Below are 14,815 nucleotides of genomic sequence, written 5' to 3'. Positions count from 1 at the left end.
GACTCTGGTGCTTTTCTCACGTGATTCTCCATCCCAGTCATTGTGAATAGATTCCGACCGTCTGCAATCTTACGATTTGTCTCTTGGGGCTGGAATGAGAGGCTTGTCCCTCGAGGACATGGCAGGTGGATGGCGGCGGACCTCCAGGCAGCGGTGTCCCTGCTCCTCTGCGGACGGGGTCTGGGGGGGCCTCCCCGAATCACCATGGCATTCGGAGTCAGCGGGTCTGGGGGCCAGGGGTCTGTGCTCCCCAAAGCTTTGAGGGTGCTTGATAGCCACTGGTGTCAGGACTGGAGCAGTGGCCTAGGCGTCGAGGAGAACCGACTTGCAGCAAGCCTCTAAACGCCGTGTGCTAACTCCGCCGTCTTCCTTTCTGACCTGGCCCACGCTCCCAGGAGTCTCCAGGAACAAGCCAGCGCGAGGAGAAGGCCCTCTCTCCTGACTCGGGTGCTGCCCGCCCCCCGACTCCCGGCAGGCTCTCCGGCCGAGGTGCAGACAGCAGCCTGGCCAGTGCAGGCAGCAGAGGGCGACAGGGAGAAGGGGCGAGTGCCCGGATCCCAGGAAGAGACAAGAGTCATGAGAGTGACCCTGCGACGACGACAGCCACGAGTCTGGTGGGCCCTGGGGGCGACCAACCCGCCATGTCCAGTAAGAGAGACGCACCCCAGGACCCGGCTGCAGCGGGGGAGGCTTCCAGGAAGGAGGAGGCCGCAACGGAGCCGGAGGAGGAGGCCCCTGTCCCGGGAGAGAGCGGATCAGACGCCAGTGATGTGAGTCTGTCCCACAGGTATCCTGGGCAGCCTTGGCTGCTCCCTCACCCAGGCCTGCCACGGAGGCAGGAGATCCCCCCCCCCCTCCCCCAGGCCTCGGTGGGCAGTGGGCGTAGGCAGCAGCCAGAGGTCTTTGTTGTGGTAAGCAGGCCCACTCAGCGGGCGGTAGCCTCCTGAGGGAATTTGCAGCAGACACTGGCCTTTCCTTTGGGGGCCTCCTGGGATTGCCACGTCTTCTGGTCTAATCCCTCTTCTCCCATTCCCGCCTCCCCTGCTACTTTTCCTTCTTTTTTAAATATATTTTTATTGATTTTTAGAGAGAGAGGAAGGGAGAGGGAGAGAGATAGAAACATCAGTGATGAGAGAGAATCATTGATTGGCTGTCTCCTGCACGCCCCCTACTGGGGATCGAGCCCGCAACCTGTCACGCGACCCCCCCCCCCCCCCCCCCCTGCCCCACCGCCATGTGCCCTGACCGGAATCCTCTTGGTTCCTGGGTCAACGCTCAACTGCTGAGCCACGTTGCCCGGGCTCTCCTGCTGCTTCGTGCCTTCAGTTTGGGATTGGCCTTGCTTGCAGCAATCTGAGTTCCTGCAGAGAGAGGAGAACCTTGAGTGGGCAAGGCAGTTGGGGTTCCTGCTCAGCCCTGGGCAGTTAGATCATAAGAGGACTCCTCATTGATTTCTGTGGCTCTTTCTGCACCAATCCAAGACCTGGCCATGACCGGATGGACAGAAGTCAGACGGGGGAGAGCCGTGGGCATTTTGGGTTTTCCAGCCCTTAGTCCTGCTGCTCCTCCAGGTGGATGGTGGGGGAATTCATTGAAGGAGCTCTTAACTGCTTCCTGGGAAGGATACTCCCATGCTGTGTTTGTTTTCAGGATAGCATCAAACTTGCCTAGCTATGCCCACTGCACTCACTGGCTCTCCTTAGCATGCAGACCCTTCTTGTCCGTACTCACCTGGGCTGCCAGCTCAGGGGCTGGGGGCTGGCATCTATGTCCAGAGAGAATGGGGGAGTCCATAGGCCTCTCAGTTTTCCAGAAAAGGCAGGCTCTGGTTTGGGCTTAGCCCCATGTTGGCGTCCTGGCCTGACAGCTCCCTGGGTAGTGATCATGACCCCCAGCCCTCTGTCCTGGTGACTGTCTGTAGGTCTGTCTCCCCAGCAATCATGACCCCCCAGCCCTCTGTCCTGGTGACTGTCTGAGGGTCTGTTTCCCCAGGAATCATGACCCCCTGCCCTCTGTCCTGGTGACTGCTGTGGGTCTGTCTCCCCAGGCGCTGGAGATCAGTGAACATGTGAAGGAGCTACAGGGCTCAGACTCCGATGCCTCCAACTCCAAGTCCCTCCTTGGCCTGGTGAGTCAGAGGAGGGAGCAGGGGCCGGGAGAAGGCGTGCGCTCGCAGGTCACGGTGCTTAAGTGTCTGCCTCTCATCACAGCTTATACCTGGGGAAGTGTGAGTCAAACTTCGGTCTTGTCTGACTCCAGTTTCTTAGGCCATCACTAAGGATAATACCACCTACTTCATAGCTTGTCATGAGAAGAAATTGGGTCAAAGGAACCATCAGCACATAAACCTTAAAGAAAGGTCGCTGCTGTTGCCAGGGCTGCCGTGTGAATGCCCTGAGGTCCTGCGAAGTCAGCGCCTCTGGGCCCCGCAGGAACGTCACCGGATCTAGGCGGCCACAGACTGTGCGCGCACGTGTGTGTGTGTGTGTGTGCACACGCTTGCATTTGTGTGCATGAGTGTGTGCGTGTGTGATCACTGAGTGATGGCGAGGACCGTCTCGGGCTCTGGCCAGGCGGGTGCTGGGGTTTCATATCTAAAGTCAGGACGTAGTCCTGGAATGCAGCCTCCATGGTTTCCTTGTCCAGCCCTTCCCGCAGCCTGCAGTGTGCCGCGCCCGCCAGACCTGTGTCTCGGGCGGGGTGGGGGGGGCTGGGTGGGGGGGGGGCGTGCTTCGGATGCATTCGGGCCAAGCATTGCTTCTGGAAACCGCGCTCCCTCTGTTTGGAGGAGGTGGTCTAGGGGATGGGCTCAGGGAAGCGGGTCAGGCTGAGCAGCAGTGATGTGAGGCTAAGGAGGCAGATGGCAGCTGCATTAAGTGGAGTAGAACTCAGCCAGAAAGGAAGATGTCACCAAAAAGGACTCATAAGCTCGGAAAGCAAGGCAGAGCCCCTGCGGGCAAGGCCGCGTGGAGAAGGGCCACGTGGCGGGGCTTTGGTGGGCCCTGCCCTTCCGCGGGGCCACTGTGTGGAGGCGGCGCCCAGCCGTCCTCGCTTCTCTGAGCGGGTGGCTGCAGGACAGCACAGGCTGCAGGACCAGAACGTGGCTGGGCCTCCGCCATTTGTCAGGGCTGATGACGGCTGTCCCTGGTAGCATGCTGCCAGGTAGCAGCCCCTCACCTTGCCCAGTGGGATCTCGGGTGGAGGGGCGGCAGCATGGTTACCTGGCAGCCGGGGCAGCAGGGGGCTGGCTCCTGTGTGGCGCTTGCCGCCTGCCCCAGCGAGAAGCCTGTGAGGAAGCTGCTGGGAGTGCCCGTGGTTCGGAGGCACCTGTATGCGAGCGGGACGAGTGGGAGGAGCCCACGCGCCGTTTCCGAGCTGCCACAGGTCTCTGGGCGCTTCGGTGGGCACAGGAGGGAGAGACGGCGGGAAGTGACAAGCTTTGCGGCAGGTGTCATGCCAAGAGCTTGGGCTTTGGAGTCTGTCCCGGGCACATCTGCCCGCAGCCCCTTGTCTGTCAGCGGCGCGACCTTGGGGAAGTGACAGATGCGGTGAGGCCTCTTCCTCAGCTGGGAGATGCGAATAGGAGAACTGCTCTAGCGGGGCTCTTTTTCTTCATACTTTTCTATGAGAAATTTCAACCATACAGAGCGATTCAGAGGATTTACAGCGACTGCGCGCACACCTGCAGCCCACAGCGAGCCTGTTAGCATACTTGCTTGGTCACCTCTTTCCGTCTGCTCATGTGTTGCTTTGAAGATTACAGTAATTAGATGCCAGAATATTTGGTGCAGCGCCTGGCGTGTGGCGGGTCTTCCTGGGAGGCTGGCGAGGGGCCTGGTGGGTGCCGGGGTGAGGGCCAGTGTTGACCTTCCCGCCCACCGTCTCCAGGACTTCGGTTTTCGCAGCCGGATCTCAGAGCACCTGCTGGATGTGGATGTGCTTGCCCCGGTCCCGGATGGAGCCCGCTGGCCGGTGAGTCTCTGGGGGTGGCCAGGGTCTCCCTTTTTGGGGTAGCCCAGAGCGGAGCCCTGCCCATCCCAGGATGCATTTATGGAGTTTCCTCCCTCTGGGGTCCTTGGGGCCTGGCCCCGACTCTGCCTGGGACGGAGCTTCTGACCTCTCCATCGCTGATGCTGTGCGAATCAAGGCACCCCCCCCCCGCACCCCCCAACCGCCGCATTTACCTGCTTACCCATCGTTTGCTCCTGTGCTGATGCTGTGCTGAGAAATGAGAGCGGGAGCTCTTTACTGAGCCAGGTGAGGGAAGACAGGTTGTGAGTTGAACACGGACGGGAGGAAGGTGGGGCGGGAGGAGGACTGCGCCCCGCTATTCTCTGCAGCTGACGTGAGGAGGAGTGGCAGCCCTGGCAGGGAGCCCTGCTGCTGTGGGCACCAGAAGGTACTCTGGCAGCCTATTTAAAAAAAAAAAAAAATATATATATATATATATATATATATATATATATACACACACACACACACATACTAGGGGCCCGGTGCACGAAATTCGTGCACTGGGTGTGTGGGGGGGGGAGTGTCCCTCAGCCCAGCCTGCCCCCTCTCACATACTGGGAACCCTCAGGCATTGACCCCCATCACCCTCCAATCGCAGGATCGGCCCCTTGCCCAGGCCTGACGCCTCTGACAGAGGTGTCAGGCCTGGGCAGGGGACCCTCATTTCCCCCTATCACTGGTTCTGCCCCCAGCCCAGGCCTGATGCCTCTGGCCCAGGCATCAGGCCTGGGCAGGGGACCCCCAGACCTCTCCGATTGCTGGCTCTGCCCCTTGCCCAGGCCTGATGCCTCGGCCAGAGGCGTAGACCCCCATCACCCTCCAATCGCAGGATCGGCCCCTTGCCCAGGCCTGATGGCTCTGCCAGAGGTATCAGGCTTGGACAGGGGACCCCCATCTCCCCCCGATCACTGGCTCTGGCCCCCGCCCACGCCTGAGGCCTCTGGCCCAGGAATCATGCCTGGGCAGGGGACCCCCATCTCCCTCTGATCGCTTGCTCCACCCCCCGCCCAAGCCTGACGCCTCTGACCCAGGCTTCAGGCCTGGGCAAGGGGACCATCATATCCCCCCAATCCCTGGCTCCGCCCCCCACCCAGGCCTGATGCCTTGGCCAGAGGAGTTGACCCTCATCACCCTCTGATCACCAATCACCGGATCGGCCCCTTGACCAGGCCTGAGGCCTCTGGCTGAGGCGTCTGGCTCGGGCAGCGGGGACCCGCAGCTGCAGCGGCCCCGTGATCATGGGCTCCGCTTTAGGCCCAGGCAAGGGACCCCTTGCTCCTGGGACTGCCAGCTTCGACCGTGCCCAGCTCCAATCGCTGGCTCCACCCCTACTTCCTGCTATCACTGGCCAGGGCGGAAAAGGCGCCTGATTATCCGATCATGGCTGGGGGGCAGGGCAAAGGCGGCCCCAGGGCCACCTTTGCCCTGCCCCCTAGCTCTTAGCTCTCCCCTGGGTTTCCAATCACTGTCAGTGGCAGGGGGCTTCTTCCTGCTTTCCCTTTCGCCTCCCTGCATTGTGCCTACATATGCAAATTAGCTGCCATCTTGTTGGCAGTTAACTGCCAATCTTAGTTGGCAGTTAACTGCCAATCATAGTTGGCAGTTAATTTGCATATAGCCCTGATTAGCCAATGAAAAGGGTATCGTCGTACGCCAATTACCATTTTTCTCTTTTATTAGTGTTGATATATATATATATATATATATTTTGTTGTTGTTGTTTGTTGATTTCAGAGAGGAAGGGAGAAGGAGAGAGAGAAACATCAGTGATGAGAGAGAATCATTGATTGTCTGCCTCCTGCACGCCCTCCACTGGGGACTGAGCCCGCAAACCAGGAATTGAACCTGGGACCCTTCAGTCCACCGGCCAACACTCTATCCACTGAGCCAAACTGGCTAGGGCAGCCTTTTTATTTTTAATGTAATTTGGGAAGCTGGCTTTTAGCTCAGGCCCAGATGGCAGAGTGGGCCACAGCTGCTGGGGTTCAGGCTGCCAGTGGAGAGGCGTGTGTTGGGGGGACACTGCGGACCCAGGGCTAGGAACCCCTGGGGAAGAGCGAGTGAGCTGGCTCCTGCCCAGGGCTCCTGTGCTGTCAGAGGCCAGAGGCGTGGCTGCTCCTTTGCCTGCCAGTCTGTCTGCCTCAGGCAGGGGCGGGGCGGGAGGCGTGCGCAGGGGAGCTAACTGGTGGCCCTCTTCTGGGGGCCCGCTCTGGTTTAGGTACTAATCTGGTGAGTCCTCCCCGGGGCTGGCACGGGTGGAGGCGAGGCTGACCACCACTGCGCTCTCGTGGCCCCGCCCCCGGAGGACATCCCCAGACTCATCAAGGATAGCCCCGCTCTTCGCCACGTGCCGAGCCCAGGCTTTACGACGAGATCTGTTGGGTTTTGATAGATGTGCATCCTTGCCTGGGAAGCGCCTCATGGCCCGCTGATGGGAGCCATGTGGACGAGCGAAGGAGCCCCGCTGGGCTCCCTTTCTGTCTGTCTGTCTGGGCGCAGCCTTCCTCTCAGGTGGAGCTGTCGGCTGCCCCCTGCGGCCGTGGCGTCTCAGCGTCCTTGGTGACACTGGTCCTGGAGGTCCGGGCCGCTGAGGACGTGGGGTGTTTGTTCACAGATCTCTTGAATGACAGTGAGTGCTTCCAGCTGCAGGGGCAGGCTTTCCTTCCTCTGTGTGTCTTCCTGCAGCCCTGGCTTCTGGTTCTGGAGCAGTGGCTGTGGTGTCTGGCTCGCCCTCCCCAGCCAGCCCGGCCAGCCCTGGAAGCAGCTGGGAGCTGGGACTTAGCCCGAGCCCCAGGGCCTCGACTGGACAGTAGACAGTCCGCTTCTGCTGCATCCCGCGGGTCCTCACCCACCGAAGAGCCACTCTTAGTGTTTCCTCCGAGCATGGCTGTCAGTGGGAGGGTTGAGGGATCCACATCAGACCCTCCAATATGCACTTTCCACCACTGCTGCCCGCAGGCCCGGAGGCTGGGAAGAGACCAGGACAACAGCCAGTCCCGCCACGATGAGCTGCAGAGCAAACGGTCCCAAGGCTCCGAGAGGTACGGCTGGGGGGCCGCCGCAGGGAACTCGGGATGTGTGCTGGGCAGAACTCCTGGCTGGTCCGCGTGGCTCCGGTGCTCCTGCCTGAAGGCGCCTGGGAACCGACAGGATGGCCTGGTAGAGTGTGTGTGTGTGTTTGTGTGTGTGTGTGTGTGTGAGAGAGAGAGGGGGGGGGGGAATGAGTGAGTGTATATGCTTGTGTGAGTGTGTGAGTGTGGGTGAGAGAGCAGACCTGTGATTCCACACCAAGACAGGAGAGTGAAGAGCTGCTGGTGCCTGATTGACGCTGCACATGGCACCACTGTGGGCCAGGGCTCCTACTTGTCACTGCTGGGATTGAACTGTGTGTCTGGTTGTGGCCGGCGCTGGAGTAGCCTCGGGAGCCCTGGGGGTCATGTGGGAGGGTCAGTTCTGCAGCTCAGAGCTGGACCAGGGCCCTGCACAGCAGAACAGGCGTGGCTGTGTGTGTGTGTGTGTGTGGGGGGGGGGGGGGGCCATCCAGCTTCCCAGGCTTGAGCCCTGATAAGGCAAAGGCTGTCACCTGGAACGGGGAGGGCAGTCATTCTACCTTTTGGACCTTGAAAAACCATCAGAATTCTTCCTTGAAGCTACAGCTTCAGCATTTCCGATAGTCGACCACTTGAATCTGGCTTTCCCTTTCCTTCCCATTTCCTGCTGGGTCCTTCCATCCCTCCTGGCCCAGCGATGCGGCCTCTGCGCCCCAAGGGTGCGTGCCGCTCTGCTCCGGGGCCAGCGCATGCAGCGCAGGGCCCTGGGTCCAGTCCAGGACGGGAGCCCTCAGCAGGGTGTCTCCCTTCCTGCTCTCACACTGCTCTGCCCTCCGCCCTCACCACTCCGTGAACCTGGGGCCCCGGCTGGGGTCCAGCTGGAAGGAGGAGTGGACGTAGGTCCCCACTGCACCCCAGTCTCCTCCTGACTCTCCTCTCTGGCTGGTCTGACCAGGGTGTCCCCTTCACTTCTGTACGGGGAGCGGCTTGGGAGTCCCCGGCACAGCCAGGCCACTGTGAAAGGGCCTCTGCAGGCCCCTGCTGGGCCGCCTGAGCGGCGGGGGACACAGGAGCCCCCGGAGCACTCTGCACGCAGCCCCCTCCCGCCCAAGTCCCTGCACAGGTAGGAGTGAGCCTGTGCCTCCCGGGAGGGCGTGGCCCACCTGGGTGGAGTTGTGTGTGGGGGCTGGGGGCCTGGAGAGCTCGGGGAGCGAGTGGCCTCCTGGAGCTGGATGGTGAGGAGATTGGCCTCTTCTGAGTAGTCAGTCTGCAGCTGAAATTGGGGTGCCTCGTCTGATTAGGGGAGTTTCGGAGCTCCTGAACGAGGCAGGTCTCTTCTGGCCCAGCTGCCTCCCCAGCTGGGCTGGGCAGAGACTGCTGTTACCTGTTAGGGGCTGTGCTGGGCCTGCCCAGGGGCCCTTTCTCCCAGTCTCCGCCCACCAGCCCCTCCCAGCCAGTGGCCATCCCACCTCTGGTGGGGCAGCACCCCTGTGGGGCCCCGTAGTGTGCCAGGCGGAGGAGGCGCCCTACCCAGGCTTCCCTGCGGCCAGCCGAGGTCCAGACCCCGGCGCTGGTGCTGTCTGCCAGGGGAGACGCTGGCCTCAGGGCTCACCCGGTGCAGTGAGTCCCTGGGAAGTTGAGCAGCATCTGTGCTCGGTTGCCAGCATCTATGGGGCAGCTGCTGCAGGCAGAACTTCTTGGGTCCAGTAAGCATTCTGCCTCCCACGTGGGAGGGCACATCTGCTTTTCATTGTAAACAGCTCGGGAAGAGGCAGGGAGGGCAGGGAGAGTTGAGACCTGAGGAAGGGAACCGGTTGGGGCTGCCTCCCTGTCCCCATCACAGCTCTCTGACCCCGAATAGGGTGCCACTGGAGCCTCCTGCCTTTAACACATTTGCTTCTTTATTGCTATCAAGGGATGAAACCCCAAGTCCACCTGCCTCCTGCAAGAGCGGCGAGGCGCCGTGCCCCCAGGCCGAGGAGCCCGAGGAGAAGGTGGTGGCCAGCCCCACCCTGCCCATCTCTCCAGAGGGGTAAGGGCCAGTTCTCGTGGGTTGGGCCTATCCTCCATTGTGTGTGAGTAGCTTTAGATCCCATCCACTCTTTTTTTTAAAATTCTCACCTGAGGACGAACCCGCAACTGAGGTATGTGCCCTTGACCAGGAATGGAACCTGGGATCCTTTGGTCCACGGGCTGACACTATAACCACTGAGCAAGACCAGCCAGGGCTGCTTCCACGCACTCTTGGGTGGTGTGGAAAGATGCTCTAATCCCCCCTGAGGTGGTGTGGGTGGGGCAGGGGGGGAGGGAGTGTACCCTTGGTTCTGTGAGCAGCCTTGAGACCCCAAGGAGCCATCACTGTCCCCAGTGCGCCCCTTGTCAGGACCTGGGGAGCAAGGGTGCAAGTGAGGGGGTACCTCCTGATTCATTAGCAGAAACCTGGTAAGTCATGTTCTCCCCTTTACCAAGCACTATTTTCTCTTTTTATTTTTTTAAATTTATTTTTTAATTATTCTTTACTAGAGGCCCGGTGCATGAAAATTCATGCACTGGAGGGGGTCCCTCAGCCCGGCCTGCCCCCTCTCACAGTCCGGGAGCCCTCAGGGGCGGGAGGCGACCGGGCGATCAGGGGAAGGTGACGCCCCATCACACCTCTGCTGCTGCCACTGCCGGCAGCACAAGCCTCAGCCAGCCCTGGTTACCTGAGCCTCGGGTGGCCCTGGGCGGCCGGGGGGCTGAGAGGACTGGGGGACTCTGGAGGCAGGCGGGCGCCGCCATCTTTGCAACCTGCTGCTCAGTTGTTTGGTCGTCCCTCACTAACCCCCCTGCCGGCCTGGTCGCCCCACGCAGCCTGTTCAGTCATCTGTTTGGTTGCGATGGTCACTTAGGCCTTTATATAGATAGATTGTTGAAAGTATCACATATGTCCCCCTTTTTCCCCATTGGCCCCCTCCATCCCCCCCACCCCCATTATTTCCTCTTTTCTCTGTAATTGGAGAAAAATACCTGCTGTGAGAAACCGCAGACAGAAGCTTTTGGAGCTATTTATATACATGGAAGTACACAAGTCCGAGGTGTACAAGTCAGCGAATGTTTACACGAGTACACACCACGGACCCACCCTGGATCCCACGGGAGCGTCCCATCCCCCGAGAGCCTTTCCTCATGCCCCCCCGGCCACCCCGTCCTGGCTTCTGCCCGCAGACCCGGTGTTCCAGGCCCCACCTGCATGTAGTGGATTGGATGGTACACAGAGGGCTCTTTGTGTCTGGGTTTGAAGCTCACCACAACTAGACATCATTTATCGTTTCTCTGCCCAGTTTACCTTCCCTTCTCGCACCCCCTTTACAGATGGGGAAACAGGCTCAGGGAAGTGAAGGGCTTGCCCAAGGACATATGCCTAGTTGCTTGCAGAATTAGGACTAGATTCTAGTCCCTGGGACATGTGGCTTCGTGGGGCCTCTGCTGTTCTCGACAAGGACAGGCAGGGCCGGGGCCACCCAGGTGTGCCTGTCTGTGGCCTGAGTGGTTCGGAAGCATCCATGCCCTCGGGGCCCGGGGCTGCCTGCTGAGCGGAGACTGCCCGCCCGCCCGCCTGCCCATCCGCCCACCGCTATGGCTTGCTGACAGTGCCCTGGGGGCCCCAAGCTCTCGTCCTCCCTGAGCTGCAGGGGGATGTCCTGAGGGGCCTGTTCTCAGGTGCTGACCAGCCGGCAGCAACAGCTCTGTTCCGAGGGGTGACGTGCTCCCCAGCCTCCTTGGTGGCTGTGGACACCCAGGTCAGGGTGCTTTCTGTGAGGACAGAAGCGAGTGGTTCAGAGAAGGGGCCCTGGGCAGAGGTCAGAGGTCAGAGGTGGTCCCCAGCACCTCTGGGAGAGAGGCTGGGCAGTGAGGGCAGCCAGGGCATCTTGCGTTTCTCCCCGTCCCAGCGATGCTGCCCTGCTGGGGCCTGGGGAACGCCCTGAGCAGTGCACACAGGCCCGGGGGCCACGCCTTCTGTCCTCTGAGTCTTCCCAGGCCCCGCACTCCCTTGTCATTACTCCTCACAGCCGTGTTAGGAATGGGGTGATTTTCCTGGTTTTGTGGGGAGCAGCTCTGTGCCTCATTTGAACCTGTGGAATTTTAATACACGGAGGTAACTGGCATCGTGGAGAGGCCAATGGCTCCGAAAGAGGAATATGTTGCTAACATTTCCGGAGAAGAGGGCGTGCCACGCCACCAGGGCCACGGGGGAAGGACCAGGGCTGGTGAGGAGGCAGGAGAGGTGAGAAGGGAGGGCATGGTCCGGAACCTCTATTGGGGTTTTCGCGGGAAGGAATGGATGAGGCAGGGTAGGTACCTGAAGTGTGGGACTGGATGGTTTGGATAATGTTGTGCACTTGGGGGTGTGGGGTGGTCTCTGGGTGATGTAGGGTAGGGAAATACCCCCGTGGTGTGCGATCAGGAGGGGCTGGGGTATAGGCGCAGGACTATCTGTGAGAATTGGCTAGTCCTGGGAGGGGCAGCCTCTTGTTGACTAGCAAGCTTTTTAAGAATGTCAAAGCATCATCAACACAGAGGGCGAGGGACCATGAGTCACAGAGCCTGCACCTTTCATAGATGTCACGATGTGTCAGAGGGGTTAGGAGCAAAGTGCAGGGCAGCGAGCGAGGGCTGGGCTCGCAGGCAGCCACCACCATGCACGCGTCATGCCAGAGGCCCGGGTCTGGGAGGCAGGGACATTCTTCCCTTTGCCATGCCCACATCCTCCATGAGGTGAACCACAGGGTGGCGTGTGGGGACACAGGTGTCTCTGGTTGCAACCCAGTGTCAGTGGTGCACGGCCGTGCCAGAGGGTCCGGGGCGTGTCTCCCTCCGCCTCTTCCTGCCACCCTCCCTCCTCCTCTCCTTCACTCCGGCCTGCCAGGCCTGCCATGACTGCTGCAGGGACCCACTGGGGCTGGCGCCCGGGGGCGGCCTAGAAAGCAGACCTGCCTCTCCCTCTGCAGGCTTCACCCCCAGTGGCCGCGGGGGTCTGCCTTGTGGGCCAGTGTTGCCTGCCTTGGACCTGAGGGGGGCTTAGGACGGTAGATCTTTAGAGCAGGGACACGGAGAAGGGGCGCACTAAGAAGTAGGCTGGTGTGCGTGCAGCTGCTCTCAGGCTGCCGTGCTGCGGACGCCTCATCTTCCCGCAGCATCTGTCCCTGGGGTTCCACATGGCTACACAGCCCACAGGGAGATGCAGTAAAGGAGCCATCTCAGGGAGAAAAGCGTTTGCAGCAGAGGCTGGAAATGAGTTGGAGAGTTGATGAGGCGGAGAGCTGGGGGAGGCTCTTTCAAGGGCAGGATCCTCGAGGGGGTGGCAGCCGCATCGCTTACATCTGCATCTGCTGGGCTGTGTGGGGCCTGGGAGGAAGCTGGGTGTTGGGAGGAGGGGAGGTGGAGCTGGCAGCATCAGAGAATTAAAGACATAGCTCAGGACCGTTTCTGGTCTGAGTTATAATTTTAGGAATGGAGGAAGGAAAGATTTTAATGGTATTTCAGAGATGTCATGCCTTCCTTCTCTCTGTGGTCTCAAGGGGCCGAGAGGGAATTGTTCCAAAGGCCTGTTGTCACCTGCCATTCTAGCCAAGCCCGCGGCCGCCCTCCATCTGCTACAGGGCTAGAGCTGGAGGGAGGAGGGGGTTCTGTGACCCCAGCCGGGGCTGGCTCCCTGCTCCTGGGAATCGATCCAGCCACATGCTGCTGAGGCTGACGGGGGTTCCCCTGCTAGGCCTGAGCACTGGGAGGAGGTGGTGGTCGGGTGGTAAGAGCAATTTCTAACATAAGATTTAGGACCTGGGAATGCAAATATGTACTAGCTTTTAGGAAAACCGCTCTGGGAGGCGAAACACTTTATCTTGCTTATGCTTTCATTGTTCTAAATGTCCTTGGGGTTTCTCTTTGGGCATTTCTTTCAGAACCAGTGTACAAGCAACAAACAACCTTGTTATTCTATAGACATCTTTGTAACTGATACCCTTTGTCCTTACCTTACCACCCACCTTATGCATCTGGGTTAGCCCTGAATTTCTTTCCCCCCTTTTTGTTGTTACTCCTCACCTGAGGATATTTTTTGCATTGATTTTTTTTTTTTTTTTTTTTAGAGAGAGAGTGGAAGGAAGGGGCAGAGAGAGAAACATCGATGTGAGAGACACATCGATTGGTTGCTTCCTGCATGAGCCCCAACCAGGGCCAGGGATCGAGCCTGCAACCGAGGTACATGTCCTAGACCAATGATGGCGAACCTTTTGAGCTCGGCATGTCAGCATTTTGAAAAACCCTAACTTAACTCTGGTGCCGTGTCACATATTGAAATTTTTTGATATTTGCAACCATAGTAAAACAAAGATTTATATTTTTGATATTTATTTTCTATATTTAAATGCCATTTAACAAAGAAAAATCAACCAAAAAAATGAGTTCACGTGTCACCTCTGACACGCGTGTCATAGGTTCGCCATCACTGCCCTAGACTGTAATCGAACCCAAGACCCTTTTGGTGTGTGGACTGACACTAACCACTGAGCACACCAGTAGGACTCTTTGATCTACTTTTAAACATCGATTCCTTGGTGCGGAGATCGGGAGCCTGGCGTCTCTTGTGCTCCTGCTTCTCTCTCTGGCTCAGGGGTGGTCCCCTGCCTGGCTCGCTGGGCAGTGTGGGGGCGGGGTGTCCTGTCCCTGGGCCTCTGTGGACTGTTCTGGGACTCAGCGGAGAGGGATGCTGCTGTGTCCCCCTGGCTCCTATGCATTGGCCTCTGTGCAGTTTGGGAGGCAAAGAGCAGCCTCTGGGGACTTCAAACTGATGGCAGGAGCTCGAGTAGCAGGCCCAGCCCTAGTGGAGGGACGGAGCGGGCTTGAGCCGTGGTGTGTGATTCCTGGTGGAGGCCCTCCATTAGGGTCTGTGATGACCCGTCGCTCTATAAACCTGGGGCCGAAAGGCGGTGGTGTTAACACTTGTGAACTGCTGTTCCCTCCCCTTGGTAGGCGATCTCCAGAGCCCGTGGCTCTCCCAGAGCAGCTCCCAGAGGCCGCCCGGAAGGCCATGGAGGAGGCGGTGGCTCAGGAACTGGAGCAAGAGCAGAGGCAGCTCCTGGAACTGAAGCGGGAAAAGGTGCAGCAGCTGCGGCAGAGGCTGCGGCAGGAGGAGGAGGAGGAGGCGCTTCAGCTTCGACAGCGGAAAGAGGAGTCTCTGAGGTGCGGCCCGCCCCCGTCCCAGACAAGCTACAGGGCCTCCAGGACTTGTGGGGAGGGACCCACGCCTCCCTCTCGGGGGCCACTGGGGACCCGAGGTCTCTCCAGGATCCTCCTCGCCGGCCTGTGTGGAGAAATGGGCTCCCGAGCCAGGGTGCCTGACACCTCTGTCTTCGGTGGGGAGTTGGGAGGTGTGATCGTGATGGGAGTAGCTGGTGTCTTTCGAGAGACTGCACTGATCCATGCGCTTTATTTTTACTTTATTTTTTAATATACGTATACTAGAGGCCTGGTGCACAAAATTCGTGAACTGGGGTGGGGGAGGTTGTCCCTCAGCCCAGCCTGCACCCTCTCCAATCTGGGACCCCTCTCACAATCCGGGACTGCTGGCTCCCAACCGTTCACCTGCCTGATCACCCCCTAACCACTCTCCTGCCAGCCTGATCGATGCCTAACTGCTCCCCTGCCAGCCCGATTGCCCCCAACTTCCCTCCCTCCCCTGCAGGCCTGGTCGCCCCCAACTGCCCTCCCCTGCC

At 59.7% G+C, this 14,815-nt stretch overlaps 1 protein-coding gene across 1 annotated transcript in view; it reads left to right on the top strand.

The window, feature by feature from the left end:
* The window catches only part of CEP164 (centrosomal protein 164), a 72,133-nt gene that overhangs the window by 43,568 nt on the left and 13,750 nt on the right, over positions 1-14,815 (top strand). The window contains exons 8-14 of the mRNA XM_059710632.1: positions 396-770; positions 2,048-2,128; positions 3,889-3,972; positions 6,973-7,055; positions 8,020-8,187; positions 8,980-9,096; positions 14,073-14,282. Coding sequence (XP_059566615.1) covers positions 396-770; positions 2,048-2,128; positions 3,889-3,972; positions 6,973-7,055; positions 8,020-8,187; positions 8,980-9,096; positions 14,073-14,282 — 1,118 coding nt within the window. The remainder of the gene's footprint in view (positions 1-395; positions 771-2,047; positions 2,129-3,888; positions 3,973-6,972; positions 7,056-8,019; positions 8,188-8,979; positions 9,097-14,072; positions 14,283-14,815) is intronic.

Source organism: Myotis daubentonii, chromosome 9, assembly GCF_963259705.1.
Source record: "Myotis daubentonii chromosome 9, mMyoDau2.1, whole genome shotgun sequence".
In the NCBI taxonomy this organism is placed as follows: Eukaryota; Metazoa; Chordata; class Mammalia; order Chiroptera; family Vespertilionidae; genus Myotis; species Myotis daubentonii.
The sequence above is the reverse complement of the archived record's forward strand: the minus strand, read 5'-3'. Positions and strand labels throughout refer to the sequence as shown.